Source organism: Tuber melanosporum, assembly GCF_000151645.1.
Source record: "Tuber melanosporum whole genome shotgun sequence assembly, scaffold_251, strain Mel28".
In the NCBI taxonomy this organism is placed as follows: Eukaryota; Fungi; Ascomycota; class Pezizomycetes; order Pezizales; family Tuberaceae; genus Tuber; species Tuber melanosporum.
In genome coordinates, this window is record NW_003298921.1 from 90,353 (window position 1) to 114,267 (window position 23,915).

Sequence of the window (23,915 nt, forward strand, 5' to 3'; positions counted from 1 at the left end):
GTGCGAGCCAGCCCTCCAAGGCTGTCGGCATTTCCCCTGGTATCGGGTGGTGGGGTTTGACTATATCTTAAGCATTGTGTTTATAACACCAATCACCGTTTAGTCGATGAACTGCATACCGTTATTAGTTTATTATAAGGTACTTGGCTGCGGATTGCCCATTGAATTATAAATCTTGATTTTACCATACCACGAGTCATTACCTGTGCCATAAGTTATGTTACCATACTTACTTGGTTAAGATTGCTTTAGGGGATTCCCGTCAATTTGATGATTTATAACCATAGGTTCACTATGATTTTGGCCTCATTATTAAAAACAAAATTTGTTTTAATAAAGTACATTGCAGCAATATACTGCAGGTATATATAGTAGACCATAGAAAGTCCCCTCTCTATTAATAAGAACAGAAACTTGATTTAAACGCGACAGAAAATTACAATTAAGATTTCTTTTATAAAGATTGTTTTTTTATTTGGTCCTATACCTGTAATAGTTCCTTTAAAATCAGGCTCATAATAAAATTCATATTGTCCCTTGTATAACTTAGGAGGATTCATATAATTTTTTACAAATCCAGTATCATTTACATGCTTTCTTCCTAAAAAAAACAAGCAAGTCTGATACAGTATTAAATAATAATGCAGTCTTATTTTTAGTATCAAATAAAACTATTGACTTAGATAAACTGGATTTTTTACGTTCTGGATTACGTACTCCAATTCTACCTTTTACATCCGTTTTTCAATCTGGGTGCATTACAAAGAAAACTTTATCTCTATTAGGACCTACCATAACTGGACGTTCTAGATTTATATACCGTCTAATATATTTACTGTCATATTTTCCGTCAAGACTCAATGCAGCATCACTAGGAGTATCAAAAATTCCATACAACGTTTTTTTTTGTCTTTACAAAGAGCAAAGAGTTTCCCTTTTTCAAATTGTCATAAATCGACATCTGAGATTCAGGTAATTCTGAGTGACAATATATAGGTGAATCCTGTGATAAAGGAAGTGAAGGATCTACTAAAAAAACATTCATATCTAAAACAGGACTAAATACTGAATAATTTTCCAAGTTAATGTATCGAGCTAATGTAGTATTAGGTATGCCCAAAGAAATAGCAGCTCTATTTTTAGAAGGATAAACTAACAAAATTTCACGATTTGGACCTTTAACTGTTAGTGGTATTGAACTATCAAGTTGTGGCAAATTGCTTTTTTGTAAATTAACAAAAGGAAAAAGAACTGTGAATCTATTATTTAATTTAGGGAAATAATGAGTTAAAAAGGCTTGTTCATAAAGACGAGCTTCTATTCCTAAATCTAAACTAGGATTTTGTTGTAAAAAAGTAATTATATAATTATTTGTAATAAGAATTGGCTTTCAAGTAAATCGCTCTCAACCTAATTCTCTTACTGCAAGATATAAAGCACTATTTCCACCTCTAGATGGACGAATACTATTTACCAAATGACTTTTAAACCTAGTATTTAAACAAACTGCCGAACCTATGTATTGAAAACCTCTTTCTATACACTCAATAAGATAAACACCAGATTTTCCATTAAATATTTTAGGATGGTTTTTTTTTTGTCATTACTTTTAATAAAATAATTATCATAACCTGTTGTTCTAGGCTGATTGGTCGCAAATATCCCAATCGAACCAGACAGAGTTAATAAATGCAAACAATTGTTTTTAAGATATAATTTTAAAGGATCCGAATCTTTTAAATTTTCATACATATTTTCCAATGTTTTTGAAGCATTTCTTATATTTTTAGTTATATTTAATTTAATCAATTTATTATCAAATTTAAATAGAACATAAGCATTGTGATTTAACTGTTTCATTATAAATTAGGAATATTTGAATTTAAATTTCTATAGGCTTTTAAGCCTTATGGTTATTTTATTTGTTCATTATCTAGTTTATGTCCTAGAGAAGGAATATAGATTTATTAATTAAGCAATTTATTAGCTGCTTTAAATCATGACCTTTTTGTTATATCATATTTCCTGTTTTATTAACTAATCGGATTTATGGATAAACAAAAATCGAGGAGCTTTTTAATATTTAGTTTTTCTTCTTTGAAACACAAGATTTTTTGTGTTTTTACATTAAATTATTAGCAGTGATTACTATTACTTATAGAAAATTCGATTGCGCTTTCTATTTTTTACTTTATAAACAAAAAAGTCCTACAGGCAAGAAACTAGCGTAGCACAATTATATTATTTTTAATCATTTGTCATTCCTTAAAAATTAATTGTATTATCTGTCGGACTATATCTTGATTGTATTTAAGGAAGAAAAAAAACTAATCATACAATACACCTCATATAGTCTCTGAGGAACTTTTTAACTAACTCTTTTGGCTTAGGTATACACCGCACTACAAAAACGGACCGATCTGAGTTATTAAAAATTAATTTCCTGCTGATTGTCCATTGTTTGCATCTCAATAATTTTTACCTTATTAGTATATTGAGCTTTAGGGTATTCCAGCATATAGAGGTTTTGGGCCTAATAATTAAAACCCGGATAGGCGTCACATTTAATAGCTAAAGCGGGTGATGCAAAGGAATGAATTACGTCGGCACTAGTGATGATAAATCTAACATGAGTAAGTTCTGGCAGTATAACTCTATTATCTACTTCTAACATTCTTAAACCACCATCTTCTAAATCTTCTTCAGGAATCATGTAAGAATCAAATTCAATGTTTTCATTATCATCATTTAAAAAATCAGAATATTGATAACTTCAATACCATTGATGCAATAATATCAGAAATTTAAGTTAAAGTGATTGTCACAGCTAAAATTTATTATATAAACTTATCCATATAAAAACTATTTATTAAAACTCTACATTTTTCTTCCTGAATAATAAACACAATTTTTTATAAACTAATCTCTATATACCTAATTTATACATCATTGAAGAATGCATATATGGTAAAACTAACTCTTTTAGAAGCTGCTCTTATATAAATCGAATACTTATCTTTAGGAGTATTCCCCCCTTTTTTTGAAAGTAATTGTGCAGTACATTTTAAACCAAATTTAGTTTCAAACATACTTATAAGTAACTCAACTTCTTCCTTAGTAAAATTATTAGTAGCTATTCTTACACTTTTAGAATATGGCAATCAACAACCATCATCCATTATGAGAAAAGCTAAAGACATAGGTGTTAAATAATTAATTAGTTCAGGATGTATTATTTTTACACCATTAACATAAAACAAATCATAAAGTCAATTTAAACTACTAAATGTAAATATATCAAATTCATAGCCATAATATACTTTTTTTATATTTGATTTATTTATAAGAATTTTTTTATATTCTCTTGGTCCTGCTGTAGTACAATAACCTCTTTCGAAGAAAAAATCGTATAAGAAAAACAAATAGTCTTTATGTCGACCGCTTTGGCCGACTCTGAAGCTAGTCCCTTTATTTTTTGCTGCGTGAAAATCTCATCACTTTCCTCGCCACTCTTAGGGCACATACGCCTCGAATTGACGAGCTAAGATATTAAAATTTAATCTCTTTCTTCCTTTTTCTCTTATACCCTCATTCGCCCGTGGCAGGATAGGTATTCACCTATTATTTTGAATAATCTCTTAATGAATTCATACCAGATTTAATTTTTTTTATTTCCTTTAACCCTTTCGTAGTTAAATGGGCTTTATTTTTCATTAATTCTGCTATTATACAGAAGTCCTGAAAATTTAACTTTTTTACACCAATTAAAGGATATTTATTAAAAAGGGGAATAATTATATTATTAATGTCAGCAAACTTAGTAACTATAAAGTTCACTCGACTATTAGTTGGTATTTCTACTACAATACCACAACCCAACTGTTTTTGTATACTTCAGAACAAAGCTTTATCTCGGATATGTTGAGAAATGTTAAAATTTAAGTTGACACTAAATTTCATTTTACATTGTTTATTATGGGAAATAGTTAAAGTAAAACACCCCTCTCCTTCTGTAAACCCTGCTATTCAGTCTTTCTCTATATATTTGGCTATTTCAACTACAGGTCTTTTATTAATATCCAATGGGTATTTTTTTGCTAATTCCCCTTTAAATCCAAGATTAAGACAAGCTCGTAACTCACAAATTTTGTTTAGCCCTTCTATGGTTAGATGCTGGTTTTGAACCACTAATTTAACTATCCTACTAAATAACTCGAAATCTGCTTTCTTTTTGGTTAATAATTTATATTGATTAAAATGTGGTATAATAACGCTACTAATATCTTTAATAGATCTCACAAGATAATTTACTTCTCCGGTTTTTTTATTTATGTTTATATTCCCGACACCAAAATATGCTTTAATTTTATTTAGTATCTGAAGATCTCTCCCGTGTAAGTTTATACTAAAAATAACTTGCACTTTTCATCCCACTTTTCGTTCACTATTCTTGGTGATTGAAACAATGAATGAACCCTCAGCATCAGTGAATCCTGTAATTCAATAAGGTTTAATAATTACTTCTTCACATAGGAGACCTTTAGGGAACTTATCCTCTCAGGGAACCAGTCCACCTGATACATTATAGTCTTTATATCTTAGCGAGGAGAGATGAAAAGACCTAGAGGGGAATAAGAGAAGACAACCTACTAAAACACTAATAACATCAATATTATGAGGACCTATTCTTTTGTAAGTATAGGTCTTAGTATGAAATTGTCTACTATTAGAATTAGATTTAGTCAGGATTTGTCTAGAAGATGAGATTAAAAAACTTTTAAATCTCTTAGATAAATTTTGATGCGGATATATAATATCAAAAGCTTTACTTTCTTTTTGTTAAGCTTTTATCAATTTTTATAAGGTGATCTTGTAGCTAGTAAATTATTAGCCAATACTTTTTAACTATTTTGTTAAAAATAAAGGCTATAAACAAACCAGTAATAATGAGATAAAAGTTTGATCTCAAATAGGCCAATTTGCCTAATCTATATATCCTGTACTACTAGATAAAAGGGGGCTCCAGACCCCCTTTCGGTTCATAATATATTTATAGAATAGTGTTGAATTGGTCATATAAGCTCAAATTTTCGTTCTATAAATAATGCAAGAATAATCTCTATAATCCTAATTTATATAACATACTAGGATGCATATAGGGCACTATCAGCTCTCTTAGTCTAGGAAGAGAAGCAACCTTAATGTAAATGGAGTACTTATCCTTAGGAAAATTTCCTTTCCCCTTAGATAGCTTCTGCACAGTACAATCTAAGCCAAACTTAGTATTAAACATCTGTACTAAGAATTCCACCTCTTGTAAGGTAAAATTATTAGTAGAGATTCTAACACTCTTAGAACCTTTTACTCAACCACCATCATCCATAATAAGAAAAGCTAGAGATATTGGTGTAAAATAATTAATAAGTTCAGGTTTTATTACCTTTATACCATTTACATAAAATAATTCATATAACCAATTTAAGCTACTGAACGTGAAAATATCAAATTCGTAACCATAATACGTCTTTGAAACTTTGGAGGCATTTATAAGGGTTGTTCTATATTCCCTTGGACCTGAAGCTGTACAATACCCCCTTTCGAAAAAAAAAATCTATATAAAAAAAATAGATAATCTTTATGTCTAACACTTTGTCTAAAACGAAAATTTGTACCTTTTACTCTAGTTTGACTAATTTATTAGCTATAGTCATAATAAAATATTTATTCAGGTCGAGGAGGTTAGTTACATCGCCAATCGCCTTTTAATATGTTATTATTTCCTTATTCTCATCTAGACTTATTATTAATTTCCCTTTACCTTTGATTATTTAAGTAGGGCAAATCTCGCGAACTAGGTTGTAATATCATCCTATTTTTCATAATCTATTCCTGTGTTCATTCCAGACTTAATTTTTCTAATCCTTCAGAGGTTAAATGAGCTTTGTTTTTCATTAGTTCGACAACCTTACAAAAATCCAGAAAGTTTAACTTTTTGGTTCCCTGTAAGGGATATTTGCTAAAAATCGGGAGAAGTATATTAACTATATCTGTTAAATTAGTGACCACAAAATTAACTCGAGATTTTGACGGAATTTTAAATATGTTGCCACATCCCAAACATCTCTGTATATTTATTAACAAAGAGCTATCACGAATGTGTTGAACTATGTTAAAATTTATTTTAACTGCAAATCCAGTTTTGGTTTTAGATGGAGTAATATTTACATAAAAACAGCCTTCTCCCTCTATAAATCCAGAAAGTCAATTAAGATCTATATTTTTTGTTAATTCAACTATAGGTCTTTCTACTGGTTTTATATTAGGGAAGTTTTTTGCTAGTACTTCAGATAGACCATTATTAAGCGAAGCTCGTAATTCCACAATTTTTTTTTAAACCATCTGGTGTTGTATGTTGGTTTTGAATAATTAAGTTAACAATAGCTTTAAATAGCTCAAAATCTGCCTGTTTTTTGGTTAATAGCTGATATTTACTAAAATGTGGTATAATAGAAGAATAAATATCTTTGACAGATTTTACAGTATAATTAACTTGGCCCGTTTTTTTATTTACTACTATAGTACCTACACCAAAAAATGACTTAATTTGATGTAATATTGCTATATCTCTCCCATGTAATTTTATAGCAAAAATTGCTTGTACTCTTCAACCTAATGCTCGTCCACTACTCTTTATTATAGAAATAATGAACGAAGGCATCCGAAAATCCAGTTACCCAAATAGGATTAAGAAGAATCATACTTTTCTCGTCTAAGATTTGAATGCCCTTAATATTTGAATTTGTAACCGATATTAAATGAAAAGTTCTTTTTATAATCATTAGATTAACTCTAAGGTTTGGGTTAATAAGACAGCCTACTAATACACTAATTACATCTAAATTATGCGGTCCTATTCTTTGAGATGTTTTAATTTTAGTATGGAATTGTCTAGATTTCAAAATTAGAGGTAATACCCATAGTTTTGGAAATTGATGCGGATATATAATATCCGGTCGACTGTACATTAAGCATCAAATAAATTAATAATTTGATACCCCCAAGTGACCCAGTCTGTGGCAATAAATAAAAAAAAAGAAACAAACTATTTACTGACAGTCTTGTATTACTATAATAATATATTAACTGTTTTCACTCGGGTCGCCAAAAGAAAATGAAATTTTCTTTGAAGAACCCTGTCGGATCCTTAGGAATAAATTGATACACAACGTAGTGATCTTTATACTCCACGACTATCATATATATGTCTGGAGGTTAAAATATCTTCTATATTCTTTAAAATTATATCCCTAATTTATAGTGCATAGAAGAATGAATGTGTGGCAACACTCATTTTCTTAAAGTTGGAACGGATGAACCTTTTATGTCTTATCTATAATACCTATTTTTTGAACTGTACAATCAAGATCAAATTTCTTTATTAAAATATTAGATAAAAATTGTACTTCTTCTAAACTCCGAAAAAAAGAAAGAATTTATTCCCAGGAAAGCACGTACATACAAAAGAAACCTCTAGTATTGCAGAAATTATAGTTTTTTGAAAATGTATTTACCTTTATAAGGCTTCTGTTGATTACGTAGAATATAATTTTTAATTATAGTAAAATTAGGAATATTAAGGCTCTAGCAGCTTCATGCATAGAATTATAAGAAATCGTAGTATCATTTTTAATATCAGTAACTTCTATTGCTTGAGAGGGACTTCCTGCTCCTTCTGGTCTTGGTTTATTAAAATTAGGATGTTTTTCTCCTTTTTTAGCATCAGACATTATTTTTTTAGTATCATCGCTATGATTTTTACCAAACCACGGATGATTTTCTCCCATGTCGCTAATACCTTTTTTAGCATCAGACATTATTGTTTTAGATTTATCTGAATGTGTACGACCAGAAAATGGAGCACTTGGATTTAAGGATATATTATACTCTGGATTTATTTTGTTTTGATAAAAACCCTCCCTTTCTAGACATTTAGAAGGTTCACAGTACTCCAGAATAGTAAGTTCGAAATTAGAATAATCATGTTTTAAAAGAGCTTTGCAAATATTCAAACAGGTATTACTAAGTAAATAGTTATTATTAAAATATTTTAGAAATCTTGTTCTTAAATTCTCTGAAGACCCTATATATTTTTGATTATTAATATTATTTGTCCACATATAAATACCTGATTTATTTTGATTTTCTTTTAGAATTGTAGCTTTATCAGCCTCAGCGTTAGAATAACTTTTGATGGGAATAATAGCAGCAAGTGATAAAAGGCAACCAGAATTTCAGAAATTGTAGCAGAACAATAAAAGAAGTAAATAGCCTACCACTGTAGCTGGAACCAAAAATTGACGCATTAAAGAATTGTTTTTTTTCATATATTATCTTTTATAACTATTCTTTTTCTTATCGTATGATTTATACTTTATATACTATAATCAAAATCTATTTGATTTATTTATATATGTCTGCAATTAGATCAACAACAACAAAAAATAAAATAACAATAATTAAATACATATTAATATAAAGCTTAATATGAAAGAATTATTTACTATTAATGAAATTAATAAGATTATGCTCTTATAATACATACCAACCATTATATAAACTATTTAGTTATATAATAAACCCGCGAAAAATATACAACCATTTTAAAAGTAGTATGATAATTCTCCCTCTAACCCAGTATGTATGGTTTAGCTCAACCTCCATCATCCATTATCCAAACTGCTAACGCTAAAGGAGTTATATATTGTTCTATGTTAGAACTTCTAAATGTAAAAGTATTAAACTCATATCCATAATGTTTTGTAACTAGATCTCGTTTTTTTATTTTTCTAATATACATTCTAGGTTCTAAGTTGGAGCAATAACCTCTACTATAGAAAAAATTATATAATCAAAATAAATATTCTTTATGAATTACACTTTGTCTAAAACAAAGTCTTGTGCCTTCAACAGACCTTTTTATAGCACAACCTCCTAATAATGAACCAATTATAACTGAGACTACATCGGCTTCATGAGGGCCTACTCTTTTAATAGGTTTTGAACGTGTATGGAAATCTCTTTTTTGTATTATAGATGCAGATTTAGTACATATAGTCCCCTCTTCAATAGAAGTTTTAGCATTGTCAATTTTTAAATAGTCTCTTCCTTTATTCATTCCAGATTTTATTTGTTTAATTTTTACCAAACCTTCGGAAGTTAAATGTTCTTTTCTCTTCATAAAATTAACAACTAATAAAAAATCCTCAAAGTCCAATCTTTTGGAACTTTGTAAGGGGTATTTGTCAAAAAAAGGAATAATTATATCCACTATATCTGAAAATTTAGCGACTACAAAATTTACTCTAGAATTTGTAGGGATTTTCATTAGGTTACCACAACCAAAACATTTTTGTATTTTTTCAAATAACTCGACATCACGAATATGTTAAGTAATATTAAAGTTAAGTTTACATAAGAACCTAGTTTTGGTATTGTTTTGAGTAATATTTACATAAAAACAACCTTGGTGGGGTCCCCATCTATGAATCCTCTAAGTCAATTCATATCTAGAGTTTCTGTTGATTTTGCTAAAAGTCTTTCTACAGGGTTGATACCTGGAAAACCTTCTTCTAAAGCTGGAGATAGTCCCCTATTAAGTGAAGCCCGTAATTCTATGATTTTTATTAAACCTTCTTTTGTTAAATGTTCCTTTTTTAATAATTAATTCAACAATGGTTTTAAATAATTCAAAATCCACCTGTTTTTGAGTTAATAAAGGATATTTAATAACATGGTCATTCCTTTTACTTGTTATTATGTTTCCGACACCAAAAAACAATTTTATCCGATTTAATAATGCTATATCTTTACCATGTAACTCTATAGCAAAAATTGGTTTAACACTTCAGCCTGATGACCGATCATTGCTCTTAGTGATAGATATAATAAAGGAAGGCATCCGCAAATCCCGTAACCCAGAAGGGATTTAGAAGACAAACCGGATTGTCCCCCCTGCTGCGAGGGATGAATATTTAACCGGTATCGAATGAAGAGTCCTTTTGGTAACGATAGAGAAAGAAAGACAATCACCTAATAATGAACCTACAATTACCGAAAGCACTTCAGAGCTATGAGGACCTATCCGAGAAGCAGCTTTCATTCTAGTATGGAATTTTCGACTATGTAAATAATTTATAGTGTTTTTATTATTTAAAAATAGAATATAGTTTCTTTGACCAAATAACACTAAGTTAGTGATAATGGTGTATTTTATTTTATTTAATATATATGATCTAGGGCCATCTTGACCCTCTGCAAGTACTGACATAGCAGGATCACTTACTTCCAATTATGTTATAACTTATTTAATAAGTTAAAATTTTCACTGTCATTTATATATTAAATGTAATAACCTTTTATATTACACTTTAGGCTAAAACAACCAAATTATATCGAGTATTATTTACTACTACAGAAAGCGTCTGTGTGCGCTTTGAAGCCAGCCGTGTGCTGCCACACACACTACTTTGTCTAGAGATAATAACCATAAACTTATATGATGCAGAACTAAGATAAAGAGCGCATATAAAATAAATAAAAAAAGTATTCCTAATTATTAACTTTTTTAATAAAGGCTTGTTTATTTTCTAATAAAAAAGGTATACCTTTATTTATTCTCTTGGAAACAGTACTAGGGTCCACATCTAAAAATTTAGCACAGTCCGCAAGGGAGTCAAACGAATGTAAATTATTTCCGTTTTCATCCTTTATGACCACATAAATGTTTTTACGAGAAGAATGATAATATTTATTTAATGAGATTATTCATTTTCTACCATTCCTTATCTCGAAATTTGAAGGTCCACTAAGTAACTGGTTAATTTCAGTTAGTAAAAGCGCTCTGTCAACACCTAGCTGACTTGAAGTCGTGGAAAGTCTGTTATTATTCATTTGACTTAAAATAAGATCTATTAATTTAACACCTTGTTCTGACATATGATGGCCTTGTTCTTTTAACATCAAGATATTCTTTCAATCTTGAAAATCCATCCGCTTTTTACTACGTCAAATAAGACTTTCTAAGAAAGGAATAAAAATATTAGTAATAAATGAGATACGAGTAGTCTCAATTCTAGTAGTAGACTGATGATTAGGATTATTAGATCTAACCGCATAAATACCGACAGCGCCAACATAATTACCATCAGTACCCGGAAGATTCTCAAGATAAATCTGAATCTTTTGCATTAATTCGAGGCTAGTAGAAGACTGAGATATACTAAAGTCTAATCGAAAATTGTTATGTCTATTGATGCTGAAACAACCTTCTCCTTCAATAAATCCTAGCAATCAGTAAGGAGTTATGTTAATTTCTTTATCTTTTGGTATTGTAAAATCAGATCTTAACCGGTTCATACCTTTTTTAATTTTTAAAATTTCTTTTAATATATTAGGGCCTCGATCAGAATTAATATAGAGATCAAAAGCTTTAGAAAAGTCTCTATAATTAAGCCATTTTGAACCCTGAAGAGGATATTGAGCAAAAATATTAAGTAATTGGGCTATATCTTTAAGTCTTGTTACAGTAAAAGATGAATAATCCTTGTAGGATCGAATTTCTCCAAAACCTAGTGTTTTATGAATATAATATAACACGTCGATATCATCCTTATGTAAATTAATCTGAAACCTAAAGGCACAACTCTTACTAATAGCAATAAAGAAACACCCCTCAGCATCCGTAAAACCACTTAATCATACATAAAAATTTCTCATATAAGAAGTTTCTCTTCCTTGCCCACTTTCAGCAGTTCTTCCTGCTGATAATGAACTAAATCCTCTTACTAAAAAGGTAGGCTTAAATACGGTAGTGTAACTCTCCCTGCAAGGCAAGCCAAGTAATGAAAGATTTAATGTAGGCCTTATTGATAATAACTGCGATATAGTACGGTTGATTTGCCCTGTTCAGGTTCGAACCCCCTCAATTATACCACATATTAATAAATACAAACTAGTCCAATTTTCTACCTCGATTCATTCCAGCTTTGATTAGTTTAATTTGCTCTAATCCTTCTTTAGTTAAATGTTTGGCGTTTTTCATCAATTCTGCTACGAGATATCAATCCTCAAAATCTTTAGACTTAATTCCAAGTATTCTGTGTTTTTTAAAGAATGGGATAATTATATTTTCTAAATCAGCAAATTTTGTTACTTTAAAATCAAGGACATCTGTATTATTTTTATAAATATACCCACAATTAAAATATTTAATTAAGCTTGTCATCAGTTGTTCTTCTCTACAGTGTTGAGTAATTATAAATTCTAATTTCACAGCAAATCCTAGTCTAGTTTCAGCAGATTTAAATATCCGAACCATGAAACATCCATCCCCAGATGTGAATCCAGCTAATCAATTAGGATCACGGATAATTTGATTTTTAACTAAAGGCCTCTTCACTGGAGTTACTTTGTTAAAAACATCTTGTAACGACGTTGGAAGACCTAAATTCATTGAGGCCTTGAGAGCCACGATTTTATGTAATCCATCTTCAGTTAGATGTTGTTTATTTAGCATAAGATTAATGATTTTTTTTTAAAGTTCGTAATCCGCCCATTTTTTTGTAATTAAAGGGTAATTAGAAAAATACTCAATTACTTTGGCGATTTCTTTAACTGATCCAACTTGAATCTGAACTGACTGTCGGCCTTGTTTATATATTTTACCAACACCTAAGTGATTTTTAATGTTTTCTAATAAATAGAGATCTCTAATATGTAAGCTAATATTAAACAATGGTTTAACATCTCAACCAGTCTTACGGTTTTTATCTTTCGTAATACTAATGGAAAAGCAACCCTCAGCATCCACGAAACCTGAGACTCATCAAGGGTTAAGTCTAATATTTGAGTTTGCTGAATTTTTAACAAGGTCTTCTAGCTTATATGAAGAAAAACGTCTTCTAAAGGGACTAACTATAATATTATGCATTTTTATTAATATAGGCCTTGTTGATAATAACTGTGATATAATTTTGTTGGTTTCTATGCCTGTAATAAATGAACAGTGTTCAGCAGCTTCGCTGCTGAATTGAGCTCTATTATTCAAACAATCCTTAAGGAAAAATGAAAATGAGCAAGTATATTTTTTTAATTTAGGTCTACCATTCAAATAATCCCTAGGGAAAGCTGACATTGTAGAGCTCTTATTAACTTTCAATAATGTTAATTAAAGATTTTATTCTTTAATTCCATATCTATCGATATGGTTCAGACTATGTCTTCGTTATTCGGAATAGGTTTTCTTTTTGATCAACTCTAGACAAGGCTTCGCCTATAAAAATAAAAACCTAATTTAATTAACGGAGGATACTCTAACTATTTATACAGCTTTATTGTTTTTTTCAAAATAAAAGTCCCAGTTCCGCCGGCTCCCTAATAGGGAAAAGGGACATGCTGTACTAAAGCATAGGAAGATTATTATCGTAGATAAATTTTATCTTCTAGTCGTTGAACGTTCTTGTTTGTCATCAGCATTAGCTGAAGATCTACTTTTAACCACAAGCTTCGCTTCAAGTAAACTGAATAACTTTTCAATCCAGTCTTCCTTGAAATTCATCCTCTTTAACCCTACAACCATTAACGAACCGAGTTTGTAGGGTGGACTAAGTTTTTAATCCATTAGGTATAATAGTTTGAATGACATAGCGGTCAAATTTATCATGCAAATAAATAAACTTAAATTGTATTTCCCTATTTTCTTCCTCTATTCATGCCAGCTTTAATTTTACGAATTTGATCTAATCCTTCTTCAGTGAGATGAGTTTTATTTTTCATTAATTTTATAACTTTAACAAAATCTAAATAATCTAAAAATTTTGCACCTTGAATAGGATATTTTTCAAAAAATGGAATGATTTTTTCCGTCAAGTCTTCAAATTTGGTAATTTTAAATTCTACCGTATCACGATTTTTGTAAACATTCCCGCATCCAAAATACTCTATTAAACTTATCATTAATTCCTCATCTCTATAATGTTGAGTTATTTGAAATCTTAATTCTACTAAATATCCTATTTTCATTTTAGGTTTAGATCTAATGTTAACAAAAAAACATCCTTCAGCTGATGTGAAACCTGCTAATCAGTTAGGATTTTTAATCTTATAGTCTAAAACATCAGGTCTATATATTGGAATATTATCTGGAAAGGCAGCTTTTATATTTAATGGAAGACCTCGATTTATAGATGCTTTAATGGCTACAAATTTTTGTAATCCTTCCATAGTTAGATGTTCTTTATTGTTAATTAAATTAACAGCCATCTTAAATAGAAGATAATCAGCTTGTTTTTTAGTAATTAATGAATACTTATCAAAATGATTAATTATAACAGCCAAATCTTTAATAGATTGTACAAGATAAACACAAGTACCGCTTTTCCTTGAATAAACATTACCTACTCTAAAATATGATTTTATAGAATATAAAATTGGTAAATCTTTTTTATGTAAAACCAATCCAAAACTAGTTTGTACACCTCAACCTAATTTATGTTTATTTTTTCTATAAAGGCTAACTGAAAAATAAGATTCGCCATCTGCGAATCCTGTTAAAAACCAAGAATCAAGCGCTAGTTTAATTTTAGGCTTTAAGGCCGTTAGGGAAGTATAAAATCTTAATTTATTTATTTGGTTAGAAAGGATTTTGATTTGATAATTTCTTTCGAAACCCATTAGAGTATATCTTAAATGCATAGGTGTAATACATCAACTACCGTATACTCGTTGTTCTTTTACAATAGTACTTTTAAAAATCGTAAAGCATACTGATTTAGATTCGCGATAACCCATTTTATTTTCATCTATCTTCTGACTTGTTACCATACATGAGTAATTACTTCATCCACTCATTGTCTTTCGACAATGGCTTGGTACCAGAAGCTTTAGGGTATTTCCGAAGTTTGATAGTTTTACCCTCTTGAATAATTTCCTAAATCATTCGGCAGGAAAAGCTATTAATATTAATATTAAAGCCATGTAATATAATAATTTAGAATAGCTAATAAATTAAATGAAATAGAATTATAATAATTTAACTATTCTAATAAAGTAACAATATTATTAAGGCTAATTATGAATAACTTAGCTATACGATTATACATTGCAATACAATCTTGTTCAAAGTAACATAATAAACATAAATCTTTACTGTTCATGTTGTAAGTTAATATTATAATATATACACTAAAATTAAAAAAAAAAAAAATATATAAATACTACAAATATTTTAAGTATTAAATTGGGATCTTTTACTATTCATTCTACTTTGAATAGTACGAATATGTTCGACTCCTTCCTTAGAAAGATGAGTCTTAGTTTTAATTATTTCAGCTCCCTCACGTCAATCTGCGAAATTTAAAGATTTAACACCTTTAGTATTATACTTATTAAAAAAAGGTATGATCTTGTTTGTAATATCCTTAATATTAGTAACTACATAATAGTGTACAGAATATCTAGAATCTTTTTTTATTCTACCGCAGTTAAAAAAAGTAATAAATTTTGCTAATAAAAGCATATCTCTCGAATGTTGAGCTATTGAAAACCCTATGTCTGTTCGAGGTATTTCATTTAATTTGTTTGCCCGAATAATTAAGTAAAAACTTCCATCACCAGTAGTAAAACCAGCCACTCAGAATGGTGAAGGTATATCTTTATCTATTATTAAAGGTCTTTTTACAGCTTCTATATCTGAAAATTTATCTTTTAATTTCTCTGATAAACCTAAATTTAATGAAGCTTTATAGGATATAATTTTTTTTAAGCCGTCTAATGTCAAATGTTCTTTATTTTTCATTAAACTAACTATTTCTTTAAATAGCATATAATCGGCTAACTTTTGTGTTGCAAGTGGATATTTATCAAAATGAGGTATAATAATTTCCAAAATATCCTTTAACTTATTCACACAGTAAGTACAAGTATCTTTAAAAATTACCATTTTTCCTATATCTTCACAAAAAAATTGTTTAAGATTTAACATAAGATCTAAATCGGTGATATGCGCAGTAATTTTAAATCTAGCATTAACATCTCAACCAGTTTTAGTAGAAGAACTTTTTAAGACACTAACAGTAAATGAACATTCAGCGTCTGTAAGTCCAGGTAACAAACCAAGGATTCATATTAGATTTATTATTAGTTACTTTATTTGTTAAAGTGTTAGATTTAGCTAAACTAGAGTAAGATCTTTTAAAAAGCCTTTTTGTTTTAGAATTAAAAGTATTTTTTTTTTCAAATATATTTATATTCTGAAATTATGTATATTCCATAGAGTACACCTTAACATAATCTTATAAAAATATTGACTAATTAAGCAGTATAATAACCATTAACCAACCTAATGAAAATTTCAGACAATGTAACTACCGTCTACTCGTTGCTCTTTTACAATTGCAACAAATAATTATGCAATTGACTTAGATCCGCGATTATCTCCATTTCAAAAATGAAATCTTTCTGACTTGTTACCATACCCTGAGTGATTAGTTCAGCCACAAATAACCTTTCGGATATTGCTTGGTATCAGAAATTACTAAGACTTCCCCGGAGTTTGGCAGTTTTACCCAATTATAAGATTTTAATAAATAGGTGTAATTGTTCAGACTAATTCGATTAAAGTACCGTGCGTTAAGTATTTATGTGATATTGGAGATTTTACACTGTTGTAATTTGTAATTACAGAAACAAGAACCCAACCTACACCAAATAAAATTATAATTAGATAAAACATTATGTTGTCATGTAATTCAACTAGCCCTTCCATTTGTGGTGAAGCACTATCTTGGAAATACAAGCCCCAAGGTCGAGGAGCATCACAATACTCATGAATGTAATTTAACAATAATTGAAACATTTTTAATTTTTACTATTTTCACTTTAGTTGGTTTTATTAATTAAAAATTAGTTATTCCCTTGCTATTAAGCGGTGATTGGGAGATTGATCTAATTAACATTCAGCAGCTTTATGATTAATTTCAAAAGCTTACCGACTAATTGCCATTATAAGATCTAGAATAATTATATAAACCTTAACATTTATAAATATAATTAATGGAATTTTAATAAATAAAAAACTATCATTATATATTTGAATATTATTAGTAGAAACTTTAGAATTTTTTTATTACAAGGCTTAATAAATTAATCTTAAAAAGGATTTGTAATTAATTTATTTGATATATATTTTAATAACTCCCTACCCCCGAGAGAGAAATGAGTTATTTTTGTAGTTTACTACAAATTAAGAAAAATTATAATTAATTACATTAATTATTTGGATTGGCTTACGGAGCAAATGGACCCCACTCTCATTATCATATGAACTATGGGAGTTAAAAGTTCGTAAATATTTTGTTATATTTACCTCGGAGCGTGGCCTTCGGATTAATCCAACTCATCTCTTTGAGAAGGGGACAGGAGCTTTGCTTCGCATAGAAATTACTTTAATTACATCAAGATAAAATAGAGAATGTAATTAAGTTAAACAGGGCATCGATAGAGTTCTAATTAGAAACGTATAATACGATTCCCCTACTAATCTTACTGTTTTATAAATATATTAGGTAACTAGCACAATAATGAGATAAAAATGGGGTGCTTAAATAAGCGCCCCCGTAACTAAGAATGAACTGCAAACTGTGCGAGCTGGCAAAGAATAATCCAAGCCGCCACCAACTAAGCATTCTTGCTCCGAGTATCAGAAAAGTAATACACTCATCATACAATAATAATCCTGTAATAATTTATTGGATATGGGTAGTAGTTTTACCTTAGCTAACACCAACAATTGAAGATAAGTTTACATCTCAGATTACTAAAGCTGTAGTATATAAGAACCCCCCCAAGAAATGAAAGAAGAATTTTATTTTCTATAGTTTAATAATAAAGATTCTAGAAAGACTTAACCTGACAAAACGAGGTAATATGAACTTAGAAAATATATAAATAATTGTTGTTAATAATATAAAAGCAAAAGAAACTTGATTGATAAAGTGGAAAGGAACTAATTGAGGCATTTTAAAAATATGTGAACTTTTTTGTTAAAAAAATGCATAGCTATTATATCAAATATTAAATTAGAAGGATGAGGGTATTTAACATCTGCTAGGATTATTCGAAATCCATAATTTATCATAGGCCCAGCATACATACTCCATATAGTACATGAAATCTAAACTTCGATTAAGCATGCTCCACTATATATCCATACGACCTGCGGATGAATTTGCTTATAGTGAGACCAGTATTGGAATTTTTTGTAATATACCTAGATTCAACATCTACGTCTTTAGGTTTAGTGGTATTAGAATAAATGGAGACCACTACGAACACTCATTAGTAAAAGACCCGTACTTAATTCACCGTAGAATAAAAAAATCCATTACGATCCTCAAGAAATGAACAAATAAAAGTCTGCTTTGCTTTTCCCTGTTCCGTAAAGCTCAGGAAATAAGAAAATGAATAATGCCAAACTTTTAAGTTAAAATTAATAAAAATTTAGTTTATGTATCGTTTTTATTACAAATAATAAGTAACAGCAAATAAATTGTAATAAAGGTTAAATAAAAATAGCCTACACTCCGTCGCTCCGCTAAAAAACAATTTTTAAGAAATGAAGACCGCTTAAGATAGGTGAAGGCTAACCCTAAATAATACAGTAAAGAATATAAGCGTTAATAAGATAATTATTTTTATTACTCTATTGACCCCCTCCCTGTCGGAGGCTGGGAAAACCCCATTAGGGTTAAGTTTAACTATTGTAAACCCCATAACTAAGCAAAGAAAATAATCCGTTCCTTCTCCAAGAGATGAAGGTGGTATATACCCCAATAATATATATAAATAATAAAACTATATCTAAAAATCCAAGCCTGTTATCGCAATAGTTTTAAATAATATTTTATTAGCGCTTCAATGTGAGGTTCCACCACTTATTTAACCTCCCCAATTAATGCAAGAAATAATTAACTATTTTATGATACTACTTATGTTTGGTTTTTTTTTATAACATTCCAGATTCCACATAAGGATCAACCAATTTACAAAAAGAAGCAGTAAATCTAACTGGTAAGTAAATCCGATTATTAAAATGCAATGAACATAAAAACCTCCCTTCTACATGCTTCGCAAAGGGGGGGGATAAGGAAGTGATAACTTGCATTAGATATAACTCACTAGTAGGATCATTATTTGCTTTTTCTAAATCACGTTTAGTTTCACTAACTAAAGTATGATTTCTATTTTTTAAGTCAGATAAGACATTAAAGTAGGATTAGGTTTAACTTGCGTTAAACCCAAAAAGCAAAAAATATAATCCAAAGGAGGCGGCAAAGTTACTAACCCCAAGACGTACACAGAAACAAACAAAAAGCCAGACTATGCCCTATACGCTCCATCCCTCGCGCATAATGTAAAGTACCTCCGCTAATTCTACTTTCCCAGATTATTCTACCTAAGGCATTAAATTTATTAATATCTAAAAATAGATAATCAACATATAAGAATTAATTATTTACAGCAACAAGAACAAAACCACCTTGATAAGGATACTACTTAAGCCCAGTGGCCAGTCCCTCAATTAGTCTAAGAGACGCTTACGCCGGACCGGTTCATAAAATATTTAATTTACTTCTACAAGCAATTTACTACTTAATTTAGGTTTTAATGTTTTGATCTACTTTGTACATCAGTTTCCATAAATGGAGTAACTATCTCACAAACATTTTGTGCAGATTTTACGGGTAAATTACCGGTATTATGTACTATACTATTTAACCCAAATTTTCTATTGAGAACTGTTGCTAATCAATTTACATCCTCTCTATTAAATGCATTAGTAGCTAAATGAATCCCTTTCTTAGTTCATCCCCCTAAGTATTAACTACGCCCTGTGTTCATTCCTTTTTTAATTTTGAAACCCTTTAATGTAAAAATCTAAGAGTGATAACTATTTTTTCGACTACACCATTTAAATTAGTGAGCGCAATTTTGAGAAAGGCAAGGGATACTATACAATTATTATCTTTATATAATGTTCTCAATTTTGTTTTTTATGTAAACCTATAGCAAAAATAGCTTTAACTCTTATGAGCAAGACTTACTGGTGTTAAGATTTATTCAATAACTTCATCCTTAGGGATAACTTTTTCCCCATCTTTACACCATAAATTATATAGCTCATTTCATTCTTTATAAGACTTAGTAGAGAAATGTAAATACTGATAAGAATTATTTTTTACTTTTGCTATATTTAAAGAAGGAGTTGTCATATTACATTTATTCAATTTAGCGAACATATTAATGATACTTTGGGCAAGTTTTAAATAAGTTCCTCCAGTATTTTTAACTAAAGTACCATAACTAAGTATTATTACTTACATAATCTCCATTAAAAAGATTCGCTCTTTTTATAATCCTCATCATATTTTTTTAAATCCAGAATATAGTTATTATTACTATTCTCTGTTGACAATTTTTCTTTTTTGAGAAAGAATAAAAAGTGAATCTATCGGATATACGCTAGGTGCGCGCTGCAATGCAATGAGCCACGCAGAATTATGGTTAACCAGCCCGCTTATTACATAAATATCCTTAACTTCGGAAAATGCCGAGTAAAAATTAAATGTATCTAGATTTAAGAACCCCAGTAGTAAACAGAAACGTACAAGAATAATACACAACTAAATAAAAAGGAAGAAAGGAATCAGACAAAAGCAAAAACACTTCCTCTAAGAAGATCAAATCTCTATGACACGCTGTTTAGCTTCAAGTTTTCATTGTCGAGCTCTACCAACCTTCATTAAGTGGTCATCACTGGAAAGAAATTCTTTAATTGCAAACAGCTTTCCTAATCTTTCTGTTTTACTTCCGTATAAAGGATATTCAGAAAAATGTTTAAATATAATATTATCCCATAATTTATTACCACGTAAAGTAATCTGTATTGAATTAGGACCATGAGGATAGATTTTATTAGTAGATTGAAAATAATTAGCAATAGACTCCATAAGTGGTCGATTAAGAACATGTTGAGAAAACGATAAATTCATTGAACAAAAGTTTGTACTAGTTAAACTTAAACCAATAGAATCCCGCTAAAAATCCATTAATATAATGTCCATTTATAGGAATATAAGCTTTATTGCCTTCAATTAAATGAGCAGGTGGAGTATAAGAAAAGATTGAAAGTTTTCTATATGAATTCATACTTTTATGAATTTTATCTAATTCACTTAAGCCTTGTTCTGTTCTATGATTATTTGAAACAAATACATCTATAGCTTTATTAACAGAAAATGAATCTTCCGCATCCGTTAACCCTGTAATAAAATAAGGATTTAAAATTGACTTATCTTCAGGGTTTGGTTTAGATATATTACTTATCAGTGGAGCACTCATAAATAAAAGAGAAAGATTAGAAGAAGTTATAACAGAAATTAAAAAGGGAAAGTAAGGACCAAAAAATTCAGAAAACTCACAATTTCCCAAAAGCACTCCAGCAAATACATTTACTCCTACACTAATTACACCTACGATTGTAAGACCAGTTACAACAATTTTTAAAACTTTAAACATAATGAAAATAATTGAACTCTTAAGCTCATATTTCTAGCCACACCTAATATTAATGCACCGGACACCCCACTAATTCTTTTCATTTTAAAAATTGAATTTTGTTTATTGCAGTATTTCCTGCTTAATTTGAAGACACCTCATCATTTTTTAGATTATCTGAATTTAAATTAATTCAGAATACGTTGAGTTAGGTTTAATTATTATTAAACCCATTAATGGAAAAGGAAAAAGATCATGGAAAATATTTAAGAACCTCAGTAATATACAGAAATAAATAAGAATAACCAAACTAAATCCTATACGTCCCATCCCTCGCGTATAATTGTGAAGTTCCTCCACTTATTAATACTTCTCCATATTATTCTACTTAAAAGATATAATATTAATATACCTAAAAAGAGTTAATCAATATACAACCAAAAAACTACTACAAATCGCTATGCCCAAAAATAAAACTGTTTATACCTAATTTATTTTCATTTACGTTGTTCTATCAAGTTTAACCAATATTCCATTGGTTTTGAGTATTTATTATCTATACTATATAATAATTTAATTATTTCTATATATCCTTCTTTAGATAAATGACGCTTATTGTTATAAATTTCAGCAACTGACAAAGCTATATCAAGTTGAGGCTTTCTTCAGTATAACCACTCACGGTATTCTGCTAGAAAAGGCAATATTTTTTTTAATACAATTTCTCCCTCCGGGACGGAAAATTTAAGTGTAACCATAGATCCTCCAAGAATATAAATTCTTGGCTCAAGTTCCATAGATTTAGCGACAAGTGTTAATAAATAAATATTAGAATCAATCACTGTCTGAGCCGCAAAACTAAAACTGATTTTAATATAAAACTTAGGAGCTCTAGCTTTAGGTGCATCAAATACAAATCCTAAACTACCATCCCCTATAAAAAGTCCAACAATAAAAAGTTTAGAGGGTAGATCAATATTTTCTGGTACAACGGGAATTTCAAAAGGATCCTCTATAGAATAATTAAATGTTGAAAGCTTTTCAGCCAAAGTAATTTTACGTTCTTGGCCCTTTGGATTTGTAGAATACACTAAATAAATTAACTCTAAACCAAGGTTTGCATCAAAAGGAGGGGTTTTTGAAAGAGTCTTAGATAGATAATAAATTCTATGTAATTTTCCTAAATCTAATCTTTTTTGCCCATATAAAAATAAAAAATATGGTACTATTTTTTCAAGAATTTCTTGAGTATTATTTACAACATATTTAATATAAGGTCTACCTATGTGATTTAATTCTATTTTTATATTACCCACGCCAAGAATAGCTTGAAGTCTCAAAAATAAAATAGCTGATTCAGGATTATAATTTTGTCCAATAGAAAAAGAAAAAACTACACGTAAAGAGTCTTTTAATGGAAAGTACACCCCTGTTGTACCCTCAGCTTGATATAAACCATTTATAAATAACTGAAAATCTTTATAGTTTATTTCATAGGAATCAAATTGAAATTTATTTTGTATTAAATTAAATTGATTTTTAATTTGTTCTAAGTCTATCTTAGAATTTTTTTTAATAGATATTAAACTCATGAGAATAATAGTGGAATCATAGCAAATATAAAAATAACTTAAATAATAAACAGTAACAAATAATAAGAATCAAATAATATCAAAAAAGATATAGAGAAATCAAATTTTGCTGTTCAAGTAAACTAAGAAATTTTTTTGGTAAAAGTATACCTTCCTTTATATGGTTTCTTTTGATTATTAGCAAAAAAATTCTTAATAACCGTTCATTGGATATCTAAAGCTCTGGCTGCTTCACCCATAGAATCATAAGAAGTAGTAGTATTATTTTTGTAATCAAAAACTTCTATTTGTTGAGAAGGTTTTCCAGATCCTTCAGGTTTGGCTTGTCCTTTTCGAGCATCTGATATTTTGGTTTTAGTTTGATCATCAAGAGTTTTTCCCTTATGAGCATTCGATATTTTAAATTTAGTTTCTTCGTCAAGAGTTGTTCCTTTTTTAATATCAGACATTATTTTTTTGGTAGCATCAGAATGAGTACGTCCAGACATAGGAGCAGTGGGATCCTTTGCTAGATTATACTCAGGATTTAATATACCCCAATAATGTTTCTCTCTTATTAAACACTTATCAGATGAACAGTACTCTAGAATAGTAAGAGAAAAATTAAAATAATCATGTTTAAGCAGAGCACAACAAATTGCCATATAATTACATTTAAGTAAATAATTTAGTATAAAATTATCATAAAATCTTTTTGTTAAATTTTGGGAA

At 29.2% G+C, this 23,915-nt stretch overlaps 2 protein-coding genes across 2 annotated transcripts in view; both read right to left on the reverse strand.

Annotated features, from left to right (window-relative positions):
• Positions 1–380, reverse strand: part of GSTUM_00001111001 (uncharacterized protein) — a gene marked incomplete at both ends in the record, with an annotated part of 2,360 nt that extends 1,980 nt beyond the window's left edge. The window contains one exon of the mRNA XM_002838499.1: positions 358–380. Within this exon, the coding sequence (XP_002838545.1) occupies positions 358–380 (23 nt within the window). The remainder of the gene's footprint in view (positions 1–357) is intronic.
• Positions 381–2,533: 2,153 nt separating this feature from the next.
• GSTUM_00001112001 (uncharacterized protein) lies at positions 2,534–16,912 on the reverse strand (the record flags this gene model as incomplete). The annotated part of the gene is made up of 3 exons (XM_002838500.1): positions 2,534–2,771; positions 3,683–3,816; positions 16,664–16,912. The coding sequence occupies 3 exons, from the start codon at positions 16,910–16,912 to the stop codon at positions 2,534–2,536; spliced, it is 621 nt and encodes a 206-aa protein (XP_002838546.1).
• Positions 16,913–23,915: the final 7,003 nt, after the last annotated feature.